General features: G+C 41.7%; 1 protein-coding gene across 6 annotated transcripts in view; it reads right to left on the reverse strand.

Moving 5' to 3' along the window:
- Window positions 1–4,538: 4,538 nt before the first annotated feature.
- WDR7 (WD repeat domain 7) overlaps window positions 4,539–14,411 on the reverse strand; it is a 265,735-nt gene continuing 255,862 nt past the window's right edge. For all 6 annotated transcript variants that reach the window (XM_036417625.2, XM_036417624.2, XM_045574696.1 and 3 more), the window contains 2 exons: window positions 12,469–12,573; window positions 4,539–7,270 (listed from right to left, as the gene is read on the reverse strand). In XM_036417625.2, coding sequence (XP_036273518.1) covers window positions 7,067–7,270; window positions 12,469–12,573 — 309 coding nt within the window. In that variant the 3' untranslated portion in view covers window positions 4,539–7,066. The remainder of the gene's footprint in view (window positions 7,271–12,468; window positions 12,574–14,411) is intronic.

A 14,411-nucleotide genomic window follows, 5' to 3' on the forward strand; every position in this document is an offset into this window, starting at 1 on the left:
AGTGTCCTTCACCTCAGGAGTCTTATTTCCTGTGGTTCATTGTTGGAGCTTTAAATGAAAGCCTGGATTGTCAGCAGTGCCTACCGATGCCCTCAGGTTGGAGGTTCGAAGAAGTTTATCTCCCTTTAGATTACACAATATTTAAGACTTACCCAAATTCCCACCATATGACATCCTCATCCTCCTAATTAATTTATTAAGTTATCCTTCAAGGTCCGGCCAAAATGCTTCCTCTCTGGGAAGTGTAACGTGGCATGACCCCCTCAGTGTGAATCACTGTGGGTGTTCTCTTTGTGCATCTGTTTGAGCACTTGCTCCATAACACAGTGTTATATCCTTGGCCAGATTGAGGCCTCATCAGCAAAACAAAAACAGGATACAGAACACATGCCTGGCACAGGTTGAGATTTAGTAAATGCTTGCGGACTGAACAAAAATGATGTTTCATTGTAGCATCTTTAGTGATAAATTTTAACTAAAACTGAAAGTGCCACTGGGTGGGGCACATTTTAGACAATACATTTCACCTGTGGGTAAACCCAAGTGCTAAGTCACTTTGACACTAGTCAAAACAAGAAGCTACTGGCAACAGCAAGTGCACAAAGTTCCATTTGCTCCGGTCCCCCAGTTCCTGCAGGTGCTGGACTGGGAGGTGTAAAAGTGCAGGTGAAAAACTTCTCTGTAATACTTTCACAGAGTCTTGTTCAGTGTATTTGGAAGACACTCATACAATACACTAAGTGGCCAGATTATTATGATTTCTGAATGCATAATAATCTGGATACTCAGGGTATATCCTATATAATAAAAGGCTAATAATGCAAATTGTCCCCTTGACCAGGAGTCCAACCAGCAGGCAGGCTGACCAACCACCCATGTCCCCTCCCCCTGGCCATGCTGGCCAGACCCCACCCATGCATAAATTCATGCATCTCTCTCTCTCTCTCTCTCTCTCTCTATATATATATATATATATATATATATATATATATATATATATATATACACACACACACACACACACACACACACACACATATATATATATATATATATATATATATATATATATATATATATATATAAAATGAGCGGCCAGATTATTATGCATTCAGAGATCATAATAATCTGGCCACTTAGTGCAAGTCAAAGATGTCCCTGAAGCTGACACGTGTCCTGAATTTAATATGGCGAATTACTTTCTTTTTGAGCAACCACTCACAACTTCCACAGCCACAGCCAACCAGTCCCACGCACTGGCATATCTCTTAGGATTTCCTCAGTGTCTGCACATTTTGGTGAGAAGACAGCAACAGCTACAATGTAGTGAAGAGCCTGGTGCATTCAAGTAGAACCAGCAATATCCCTTTAGGTCAGATGTCCAAACCTGTTATTAGAGTCCACATAAAAGCACAACAATGCAAACATCCAACCATGTTTTCCAAAGAACACAGGTATCTACAGCCTTGTTTTCATGAGAAAGAGCGTATGTAAATGAAGCCGGTGTTCATTTTTATTTTAATCATCGCATAATTAGCATAGGTTCGCAGCAAGCCTGCAGGAGAAAACAGAGGTTCCTTTAGATATTTGCCTCCTCGGGCCTCCTTTGTCCTTCTGCTCGCTAAGGGATGGTGTGGGCACCTGGACTGCTCTCTCATCTGTAGGAAAGGAAAGAATCTGTCTCCCTTTAGTGGAGGCAACTGTGCACAGAATGAATGGATCTAGCCTTGCCGGGAAGAGTGCAGTGAATTGCTTACCTGTTTCCTAGAGATGCCTTCCTCTCTCACTTGAAAAGCACTAATGAGGATGCTTTCATAACTAATTTGCTTAACGGGACTTTGGAAACCAGAAACAATTTAAGTTTTTAAAGACACATGAGCTCCTTTCTCATGCAAATGATTGAAACAGCTGTGAAGGAAGGTCTAAGATTTGCCAACAAGAATCAAAAAGCAAGAAGATTCTGAGATGTCAGCACAAAAACGATGTAACCAAGAAAAAAAAAAAAAAAAAAAAAAGGACAGAAACCAGCAGCCTTCACTCTTCATGGCACTGCCTCTATTAGGTCTAGTAATAATTAATGTCGTTTTCTAATACTTTAAATCGAATTTATTTAAACAATACAACAAAATTTAATCAACAATATAGTTGCTGTTGTTTTCTACTACTTGTGCCCAACGCTCAGGAAGCATTTTAATCCCTCTGTTGTAAAATTCTTGTGATTTTGATGCAAAAAATTCGGTCAATGCATTTTTGAGGCATTCTTCATTATTAAATTTTTTTCCAAGAAGAAAGTTTTGCAAAGAACGAAACAAATGGTAATCGGAAGGGGCAATATCAGGAGAATATGCAGGTTGAGGGAGAACTTCCCATTCCAACTGGCACAGTTTTTCAGCAGTGATTCTTGCAGTATGCGGTCGTGCGTTATCCTGGTGAAGAATTACGCCCTTCTGATTAATCAGCGTGGGTTCTTTTTCTCTTAAAGCTTGGGCTAACCTTTCCAATTGGGCACTATACACTGCACTTGTAATGGTTTGGTTAGATGGTAAAAGTTCATAATGAAGAATTCCTTTAAAATTCCACCAAACACACAACATCACTTTTTTCGCATGCAAGTCAGGTTTTGGCGTGGGCTGCGGAGCCTCATTTTTGTCCAACCATTGAGGCCACCTTTTCAAATTAACATACAGCACCCATTTTTCATCTCCGGTAACAATTTGCTCTAAAAACGGCAAACGGTTTTGACGAGAGAGGAGCAAACTGCAAATTGTGACTCTTTGATTACGGTTGTTGTCGGTCAACTCATGAGGAACCCATTTTCCAAACTTTTGGACTTTGCCAAGTGCACGCAATTGATTGGAAATTGTTTTTTGTGAACAATTTAAAGTTGTCGCAAGCTCTTGTTGGGTAATTTGAGGATTTTGCACCAAAAGAGCTTGAAGAGCTTCTTGATCAAAATTGGACACACGGCCTCGACCACTCTTGTCATCTAACGAAAAATTTCCCTCGCGAAATTTCTCAAACCAATGCTGGCATTTTCTGGCGCTAACTGCATCTTGACCAAGAGCACTACAGATGTTTTTTGCAGCCTCACTTGCTTTTCTTCCTAATTGGAACTCGTAAAGCATGCAGTGCCGAATATGCTCTTCATCCGCCATCTTCTTAGCCCTAGTTTTGCAACAAAAACCACACCAAACACAAACTTTTTCAAGCAAAACTTGTTAATTGCACTTCACACGTTCTGTAGATACCACGTGTTTGAAGGTTATGTCAATACAAGTCAACGCCAAGCAAGATTTTAAACGAATGTTTAAAAACGACATTAATTATTACTAGACCAGATATAAAACCTTCTTTGGTTGTGAGCTCGGTTCCTTTAAACGACAATTACAAGCACAGCCTCCCTGTGGCCTTTTTTTTTTTTTTTTTTTACTTTGTAAACAGCAGAAAGAACTGAACATCTAATTTTTGAAATTCCTCCGGCTTTTCTTTTTGACCTTTGGTATTTGTATGTATTGACGATCTCGAAACCACTGGACAAAAACACCTTGAAGTGTCAAGCTTTAAAAATGAGTCTTCTTTGTCTTTCTCCTGTGCAGCGTGGATTATCTTGGCCTTGTCAAAATACATTCTCTAGTTAGAGGCTGGAAATATCTCCCTCCTGGCTCCAAAGTATTGATTTTCTTCAACACTCAGCTCTGTCAGTCAGCCGAGGGGTGAAAGGTGAAAGTTCACCCCGCACGGCTTGGCTTTACCTTCCTATTAATGTCATGCCCTTTCCGCATTTGATCGGTTTATGTGATCACCAATCACATGGAACTGGTGCTGCCCCGGTTTCCCTAGAAGGGCACAGTTAAGTCACCAGGAGATGCTAACACAGTTCCTGGGATGGACCCTGGGCGTTTGACTACGGCCAAGATGCAGCTGTCAACTCCTTTAATGTTTATTTCTTAAAGAAAATTACTCGGCTGCATGACGAGTGACTCATTTCAAGATGTTCTATGCTCTTGTCTGAAAGTTAAAGAAGTACACTCACCACTTACACATATAACCCTCTGGGAGCCATAGTAATCTCTTTTGTTACTCTTGCTCTTTAAAAACCAGTTCCACCCTTTCCTTCAGGGATTCAAATCCAACTCCAAACATGTACTAAATTAAGTGAATTGCATGATCTCAGTCCAGCCCCCTACCCTGGGGCTGCCAACCCACATCATCGCATCTGACAAGACATAACTTGTTATAATTAACAATCCATTTAGGAGCACCTTGGGGTGGAGATGAGAGCAATGCGCATGCAATTCCCTTGCCCAAACCACAGAGGGTGCTGTTGAGTTTCTGGTAGGCTGTTTCTCAGTACTCACACTTGGGCACTGTAGGGGAGGGACTCCCTCACTGCTGTGCCATTGTCCTTTGTGAACAAGTTCACCTTTCCTGAAGCTAGCTCTCTGGGGAAATGGATAATTAGATGGAAATAGAAGGCTTGATTTGGTACCAAAGGGAGTGGGGGTGGGCAGAAAGCATATGGATTTCAATTGAGAATGTTTAAGAGAGAATAATGGTTTTAATGGGAGAAACAATCTTCAGTACCATCCAGCTTTATTTAACACAAGTATGTACAGAGGAACACCCGGCACATATAGAATCTACTAAGTGGAGTCATCAAGAGCTGTCTTGGGAAGCAGACATTTAATCCACTCACTGGACACGGCGAGTCCAGGCAGTACTTTCCCACACAGGTATCGCATCATGTCATCTTCCGCTTGTAAATGGTCAGTGAGGCCACGTGTGCCTCTGCGTTAACAAGGACAGGTCCAAATACAGTGCCCATGAAAGTAATAAAACACCGAAAGCATACACTGGCGTGACAATACGAAGTTTACCTCGGTGCTGAGAAACCTAAGCTGTGCTGAAGTGTGGACTGTGGTTTTCAAAATAGCCAAGGATGTGTGATGTGTGTTAACAAGAATGCAAATATTAGTGTAGTAGTGAGAGACAGCTGTCTAACCATCACCCATCATCTACCCCAAAGTTTTGGAATCGAAATAGTAACTTCGGCTGTCTGTGGACAATGCGGGACAGGCTGGCCGAACCTCTGCCCAGGTGCTTGGCTCCTGCAGGCCTCATGGCGTTGTTCTAAATGCCCATGGTGTGTGCCATCCATCCGCGTATGCGGAAGTCTACCTAGAAGCCTCACACCTGTCTCAGGATGCACTGAACATTTTGTTTTAAGAAATCTCTAAGGTGTCCTTCCACATCAGCATTCCAAATCAGCTGTGTAGTCCAGAATGAATACATCCCCACTGCAGGTCACATGGGAGACAGTGTTGGGCCCGAGAGGACTCGAACCCTTAGGGCAACCATTTACCTCTGCTTCTCTACCTACCTCAGACACAACAGCATGTCCAGCAAACAATGTCTACACTGCATTAGTTCTTGTTTTCTTCCTGGAAACTACATTTCTAATCTTTATAAGTACAATGTACATGCATGTTTCATAAATTCACCTTTGAAAGAACACTCAAAGTCTATAACCAAGGAATAGTACAGGTTTGCCATCGGTGGAAATAACATACTTCACATCAATAGGGGAGAGATGCCTAGTGGGCTTAGTTTCTTAACAGGGTCTTTAAACATCTATTTCAAGAAAATTACAGATATATCTGTTCCCGGGCTATGGTCTTACTCTTTTGTATTTTACACATACCCGGACATCTACACCTTTTAAATTAAATGCTCCCATTATGATATTGGTTCCTCTGTAAACTTCACATATTTTCTCTGAATTTCATAAATCATTTTCTATTTCTGCATTAACACCCAATTTTACTCAACTAACCAACCAACCAACCAACCAACCAAACCCCCAACTATAAACAGATTGGGGTTTGTCAGGAGTGATTCATACAGAATATTGTTTGATGGATTTCCGCCATCACTGTGAGCGAGAGCCACAGAATGTAACGTGCGAGGTGAGAGCGACTGGGAAAGCTGGCAGAAGATGGTGAGCTCTCACCGCAACGCTGCGCAGGCTGACCAAGCCCCATTCTCATTCAGATGCCCGGGTGCTTGCGCCAGTTATTAATTTTCTAGGATACTTGTTTAAAGGAAACGCTATCTTTACTTGTCTGCAGTTGATCAGTAGTAGTGATAACTGACTTAAGCCGTACGCCTGGGAACCCCAGGTCTGTGAAGTTTCTGGAAGGAAGGGCAAGCTCTGACTTTAACATCTGCAGCCTCAGACACAGCGTTTTCTTTTTTAGGTATATGTTATGTTTCTAAACTTGTTCTTTTTCATAAAAGTCCATTTAAGAGATAAGTTATAGTGACTGGATAATTATATTAACTAGGTCATCAAGAGAGATGATTTTGTTTTAAACTACTAAATATGCCATCACTTAAGCAGGATGTGAGCATTTAAGAAGGCTATGTGTCTGGGAAACTGTATTCTCCACCAGGGGGAACACTTTTTTTTGGTATATTTTCTCATTAATCCCAAATTGGCTAGGTATTAATAAAGAAGCTAGTGGTTAAACCCTAGGAAATCGGATTAGCAATTTCCCAGCAATCAGCTGAGGGAAAAACACAACAACCATGTAAACACAGAATCTTCGTGGTAAACAATAATATGTTTTAGGAAATCCAAAGGAAAATAATGTTGACAATTAGGACGGCCATGTTACCTCAAAATACAGTGCCAGAATGACCAACCCCAGCAGCACTTCAGAAAGGGGGTGCAGCTTGAGGGACAGCTGATGCGGGCTGGGTGGCCATCAGTGTTTGCTATCTTTCAGGCTCCCGGTGCAGCCGCCAAGGAGTGTGCCCAGGGGCCAGACTCCCCTCCCTCTCCAGCAGGGAGACGTGACCTGTGACAGAAGGCCGCATCCTGCAGAGCGGTGTGTGCATGCCTCTGAATCAATAGGTGCCCCGGGCAGGCGAAGGTCCCAGACCATGCAGAAGTGACACAGACCAGGCTGCGCCCTAATGCCCCTGGGTGGGCAGCACTGAAGAGGGACCCGACATAAGGACAGAGGGATCTGGGCTTAGAGAGCAGGCACGGGCAGCGCCAGCCTCAGACCATGAAGCGATGCTCCTTCCCGTCGTGGGCCATCAGGATGATGTTGCGGTTGGACGTCCAGATGAGCCGGGCCAGGCGGAGGGCGTTGTGGGGGCCGGGGGAGGCCGGCTGCACGGGGGGCACCTGGTAGGTTTTGATGCAGCGCAGCTGGGGGGCCGAGTTCAGCATGCCGATGCTTCCCAGCAGCGAGGTGTTCATCTGGGGACACAGGGACACGAGAGCACACGTGTCACACGGAGACTCCTTCCCTTCCCTGGTGGCACCCACTCCCGGCCACTTTCTCCCCACAGCCTTACTCACGCTCAGCAGAGAGCTTATTCTGAACCTCTGAAGGGACCTTTCAGTGTATGTGAAGTTGTTCTGATATTATTGATATTACAGTAAATACATAAATCTAGAGAAATTTTACTTTGTGAGTAGATTCTGACAGCAGGAAAGCGCAATCTTTAAGAAGGATGCTACGCTGTGCATGCTAACAAAACGGTTCAAGCCTGGCTGGTTTTGCTCAGTGGCTAGGGTGTTGGCTTGTGGGCCGAGAGGTCACGGGTTTGATTCTCAGTCAATGGCTCGTACCTCGATTGCAGATACGTTGATCTCTCTCTCTCTCTCTCTCTCTCTCTCTCTCTATCTCCTCCCCCTTCCCTCCCTCCCTCCCTCCCTCCCTCCCTCCCTCCCTTCTACTATTTCTAGAACTCAATGGAAAAAATATCCTCGGATGAGGATTTGAAGAAAAAAAAGTTTCAGTGAGACAGTATTTGGAAATTATGGGTATTTTCTACTGCAGACCTCTTTGTTCTCAACAGTGCTGACGGATGAGTCCACAAAGGCAAGTGTGGGGACTTATAATTAGTCCAAGAAAACGAAGCACAGTTAAGCAGTAGCTCTCCCATCCCCATCTACCAACCCCTGCCCTCCTCACTGCTGTTTAAAAACATTCAGTCTCTGGAAAGCTCTACTTTGGTTTGAAGGGAAAATAAGAAGCAGCTACATCTGAACACCGTGTCTGTACCTCACTGTTTTGCTGTCGTGCTAAAGATAGTATACTTCCACGCCTTATTAGCAGTATTTCTTTATTAGTCATTGATTCCTGCTTTCTGGCAGATTTTCTGAATTTGACTTGAATTTAAGTTGTTTTTATCCATCTACATAAGTGAAAACTAACATGGAAATTATGGCTCCCAAACAATTATGCATTCGGGTCCAAGTGCTGAGTATCAGGCAGCATCTTAGTAAACTGCTGCCCAGGTGCTGCATCGGATGAGCCCTTTAATTCCAAATATCAGTTAGCATTTTCCCAATGCATGCTTTTTGTGGTATTGCAAACCACATGGGAACCATACTGAAAATCAGGAACGAGGTCTCGGAAATAATGTTTTCCTCTGCACTACTCTTTCCACCAATTCTTCTCCATCTAGACATGCGACATTCTGGGGGTCTGCGTGAGGCATGCAGACTGTGACCCACTGCATGCAGACAGCTGACACCGGAGCCCTGGCCGGCCCTCGGACACGGAGAAGTGCGGGTGAGGTGGCTCTGCATGTGGGTCGGAGCAGCATGCAGCCACTCCTTCCCCGCTCAGAGCAGGCCGGTGTCAGAGGGCGTAAATCACGGCGTCTCTAGCAGGATGCGTGCAGGCTCCACTGACATTTTCACAATTTAAATCATCTTGAGTAATAACCCTTTTAAGATGACTAATGTTACTGATTTTACTGCATTAATAATAGTGCCGAACACTGCACAGAGGTGAAAAAAAATCACTAGTGTCCGAGGTCACATTTTAAAACCAAATGTATGGTTATTGTTAACTCTTTCTGTTAAAGTTCAGTCGCCATTTAGAGCTGGGCAGTCCCTACCTGTCATCCTGCAGAGCCTCGCCCCTTGTTCCTTCTCCCCCGAAATTCCAAAAAAGAATAAAAATGAATGCCCTATCACTTTCTGGAGGTTCCCAGAGAGTTTCAACATAAATAATGATGGTGAGCTTGATTGTAAAGTTCTCACGTGTACAAAAAGTAACAGTTCACAGTAATTTGGTCCTTTGACAGATCATACCGAAACAATCCAGAAAATTGCTGGTTAAAATGAACTGGTATCAACAGGCACACCGTGCTTTTAAAAAATCTAATTTCTCAGTTGATAAATAACCACAAAGTACTTTTCATTCTTTATGGATTTTCTATGAAAATGTGTACGAAGCCTGATTTCTGCTAGTGGCTTAAAATGCTCAGGGTATTCAATATGCTCACACGACCTTATTTTTAATTCTTCTCTTCAAATTTAGCCAAGTACGAAAAATGGCTCGAGGGCTAACAAGGGGCAGGGAAAGAATAACTTACTGGAATTTCAGGATGGAAAGATTATTTTTATATATATATATATATATATATATATATATATACACACACACACACACACACACACACACACACACACATATATATACATATATACACATATACACACACACACACACACACACACACACACACATATATATATATATATATATATATATATATATATATATATATATATGGGTTCCCTTTACAAGCTGAGCCATCCCTCAGACGATAGACAACTGCCTTCGGAAGGGTCAATAGCCTTCCTCGCTCTGGACAGGACTATGCCAAGTTCTATAGGGTGTATAACTATTCAGTTGCACAAGTTGGAATAGTAAAGACCCGTATGTTAGACTATCCTTTCCCTATGACCTCTTCAAATTATAGATAAATCTGGGGTTGTAAGGGTGAAATTAATTTTTCTAATAAACTGAGTCAATGAATTCTCACCAAAACAACTACCTATTTTGTTATTCAATATTTTTTTAAATATATTTTATTGATTTTGTACAGAGAGGAAGGAAGAGAGATAGAAAGCTAGAAACATCGATGAGAGAGAGTCATCGATCAGCTGCCTCTTGCACACCTCCTACTGGGGATATGCCCGCAACCAAGGTACATGCCCTTGACCGGAATCGAACCCGGGTCCCTTTAGTCCCCAAGCCAACGCTCTATCCATTGAGCCAAACCGGTCTCGGCTTGTTATTCAATATTAATATCTTTTTTACCATTGACTGGCTATAAACTCTGCTAAAGTGAAGGCGATTTGAGCCTTAAATGAAGGAAAATGTCCTGGAGTTGTAATATTTGGTAACATTAAATTTTTTCTTGCTCATAAAGATAAATACTCATTGTGGAAAATTGAAATATGAAAGAGAAGTATAAAAAAAGAAAGCTAAAATCCCCTGAAATCCCACTGCCCGGTGATAACCACAATTTAGTAAATATCTTCCAGACTTGACATATATATAAGAAGTTAAAATCTAAAGGATTTTACATAAACAGGCTCACATTAAAAGGCAGTTTCACAATCTGCTTTTCTCATTCAACAAAATGTCGAGGGCAATCTTGTCATGTTAATGACTATAGATTTACGTCATCCTTTTTAAATGGCTAAATAGTATTCTACTATCTGATGGAATAAATTAAAATAAATGAAACCAATATCCACTTAATTTATTATTAGCATTTATGAAAGAAGATAGTTATTTGTTGGTAGAGGGTGGTGGTAAAATTTACCTGAGAGAATTATGGTTGTACTTCATTGCTAAACTCCCTTTGATCAAATATCAATGAATACGATAAGCTGAAATATTCAAATCACAGAAATACCTTGTTGGAGAGTCAAGGAACTGAAAGATGAGCACATCACATTGTTCGATGGCTGGGTTTGTAAACCAACGAAAATGTAACTGTGGCTTTTCCCTTCCCTTTAAAAATAATGCTTCACAGACCAGTTCTGTGAGGCTGATTTTCTGATCACACAGAAACACAGACAGATGTAATTCGTCACACAGGAAGTGTTTTATGGCTACTCTCAGAGCAACTGATGCTGTACACAGCCTTTTACTAAGTCTCGCTTGAGTAATTATCCACCCGATGATTCTCATTAACACTCATTTCTCAGCAAAGATTTTAATAGCTGATGGCTTTTGTCAGATTCTCTATTAATAAGACTTTGTTAAGTTTCCAAAATATATTACAGTACATTTACTGGAATAAGAGAAGAGTGTGATGTCATACATCATTCGAAATAAACAACATGCATCTAAATAAATCAGTGAGTCCATGTGGGGACGGCAGTGGCAGATCCAACACTACTGTCTGGACTCTCTTCAATGCAAATGAAAACTCTCTATCCGTCTGAGGAGGCTTTGCTGTGCTTTCTTGATAGGCTAACATAATGTTTCTGTGACTTCCAATCTGGGTACAATGTGAGCACGTGAGACATGGGCTGCATTTTAAATTCTAATGTTAGCCGAAACCGGTTTGGCTCAGTGGATAGGGCGTCAGGTTCAACAAGGACCTGAAAGGTCCCAGGTTCGATTCCCGTCAAGGGCATGTACCTTGGTTTCGAGCACATCTTTGGCAGGGAGTGTGCAGGAGGCAGCTGGTCAGTGATGCTCTCTCACCAATGTTTCTAACTCTCTATCCCTCTCCCTTCCTCTCTGTAAAAAATCAATAATAAAAATTTTTTTTCTAATGTTGGGTTTAGAGACTTGGGTGTTGCCTCACTTGCTCTGGTGCTAATTAAACATACTTGTATCCTAGGAAAGTAAAGGCAACAACAAAATTTTAAATTAACCTATTTTTTGGGGGAGGGGAGGGAGCTGGCAATTTTTAATATTTTTGTAATGATCAGTAGTAACATAATTAAAAAGAAGATTGGATAGAGATTAATCACTGGTGGTGAAACAAGTTCGACTGTAAAAATTAGTTGCTTAAAATTAATACTCATTTTAATCAGAATAAAACAGGCATTCTCATGCCAGCCAATGCTGTTTGGGTTTTTAAAAAATGTTTTAATAATTTGGGGAAGACCCGATGTGGGAAATCCTGGATGCACACAGAATGAGATACTATAAACAAACATGATGTTAACATGAGGCTGCCTCTCTCCCTATGCCCCTGGCCCAGTCAGAGTTGCCTGGATGCCTCATATTTGTCAGTTCTTCCAGGCCGGGCCCTCTCACCCGGCCCTGTGTACCTCTCCCTCAGCACCCACTCCCCTCTGCCCTGCCTCAGCATCAGCATGTCTCGGCTCAGATGTCGCATCCTCATGAAGCCATCCCACAACCTGGCCTCAGTTCCCCTCCATGCTGTGTCGCTTTCTTATTTCCCTGTGCCTACCTGAGACTAAGCTCTGGGAGAGCAGACCACCCCCTTTCCAGGTTGCTACGCGCATCCTCGGTGTACCCTGCATGCGAGCACTGGGCACATAATCAGCAAGCCATGAATGCTTGACACCGGTTGAAGAAGGGACAGAGGGCTGGCAACTGTAGGCAGCCGTTCCCAGCAGATCATGTCGTACGCTTCAGGGCCTGTGGCATCCTCGCTTACCTGCCAGAAGGAAATGTGGCTGTCCGTGTTCGAGTAGGTGGCAAGATAGCGTCCATCAGGAGCGAAGGCCACTGCCGTGATCGGGCCCTTGTGTCCATGGATTGTCTAAAAGAAAAGTCAGAGTCATTAACTGGACTGCTCCACAGAGCTATGACACACACGCATGCAGGGGCATTCAGTTTTGAACAGCATGTCATGAATGTTAGATGCTGCTATGTACTTTATTTTATTTATAAAACCAGGTTAGAGAAATCAGAAAGCAGCCAGAGTTCTCTCCCTGGTTTCTCAATATCCAGTCTTGTTTTCTCAAGAGTCCACGTGTCTCCGAGTTGGCAGACAACATGAGTCTAAGGAAAAGCACATTCTGATGGGAAAACTAGTATGTTAATTCACTTATGTCCATTAGGGGGAAGAATTTTACAGTTAATTAGGAAGGTAAGAAACTGACCGCCAAATGTACCCATGAACCTCACTCATCTATAATGAAAGACAATCAAAGCTATATCATAACATACCTGTCCTGGAAGGAATTAAAAACTATCATTTCAACCCCTTAATAATTATACATTTTCATGCTTTATGCTTCATTTCCTACCAATAACACTGTTTAAATGCATATGGCTCCAATTAGTAAACACACATATATGCGTGCGTTGTAGCTCTGACCACACATATAAATCAAATACTATTTAAAAACAAGTTAACAAGAATAATTCTGAGCTTTTGCCAAATAGCTCTCATTGATTTAACCATGAATTAAAAAAGGAAGTTGTACTTAGAGTAGGTCTTTGATAAAGTCTTTACTCATAAAAAATTATACTAAAATTTAATGATATTCATAGTTATTGAAAACACTGGGATACTAAAAAATTAGTAAATTATATTAATGTCCCTACACTCAACTATTAAAGATCATATATCTTCCAAATTAAGCAGTATTCAGTCTGCGTACAAGCTCTAGATTGGTCTCCTCCCTGTGTCTGGAAAGAAATGGGGAAATGTGTTTCCTTAAACCAAGACAATACCAGGAAGGTTTATGCCAATTGGCTGAAGAATTGTGAACCTTGAAACTTAGTGGAAGCAGCAAGTTCATCATGATTAAGCCCCATACAGACTGTAAATTTCCGTAAGACTCTTCTCATAATTCATTTGAGTGATTAAAAGGTGGGGGAGGGGGATACAAGGACATTCCTCGTGCTCTCTAGGTTGTGTTCTTTACTGTCATTGGGTTTTCAGGGCACTGTGCGACCCAAAATAATGCCTGTTTTTCAATGGAGGAAAACTATTTTACGGTCTAGGTGTGGGCTTGTGGCTAAGTCAGCCCGCCTTAGCTGCATTTGGGCTCCACAACTTACTGACTGTAGGACCTTAGGCAACTTATTTAAATTCCCCAACCTCAGAGTACCCAAGTCTATAACATAGAAATTAGGATGATATGATATTGATAATGCCTGCTTTAAAGAGCTCTGTGAAAACCATAGCTACAGTACTCCGCACAAAACATGGCACAGAATAAGACTCAATAAATTTATTAATTTTTGTGTCATTCCCCCCTCCCTTATTGAAAGGTGACCAGACATATATAGTAAGAAAGTTGATCTTAAATGTTCTCAATGCAAAAAAAGAAATAGTGATTTTGTGAGGGGATGGAGGTGTTAGCTAAATGCTATAGTGGTAATTGTTTTGTAACATGTAAGTGTATCAAATCATCACCTTAAAACTACACAATGTTATATGTCAATTACATCTCAATAAAACTGAAAAAAATGGTTAGACAGATGTAAACAATCACATAACTGAATTACTTGAGTACATCATTTAATGAAAACCATACATCAAAAAAATCCCTAATAATGTATCCCAGAATTGGCACCCACTAACATACTAGGTGGTCCAGAAACAGATTTCAGACTGGGGAGCTTAAGCAACTGTGGTAACTGTCC

The sequence above is a fragment of the Pipistrellus kuhlii genome, unplaced genomic scaffold (genome assembly GCF_014108245.1).
Source record: "Pipistrellus kuhlii isolate mPipKuh1 unplaced genomic scaffold, mPipKuh1.p scaffold_m20_p_6, whole genome shotgun sequence".
In the NCBI taxonomy this organism is placed as follows: Eukaryota; Metazoa; Chordata; class Mammalia; order Chiroptera; family Vespertilionidae; genus Pipistrellus; species Pipistrellus kuhlii.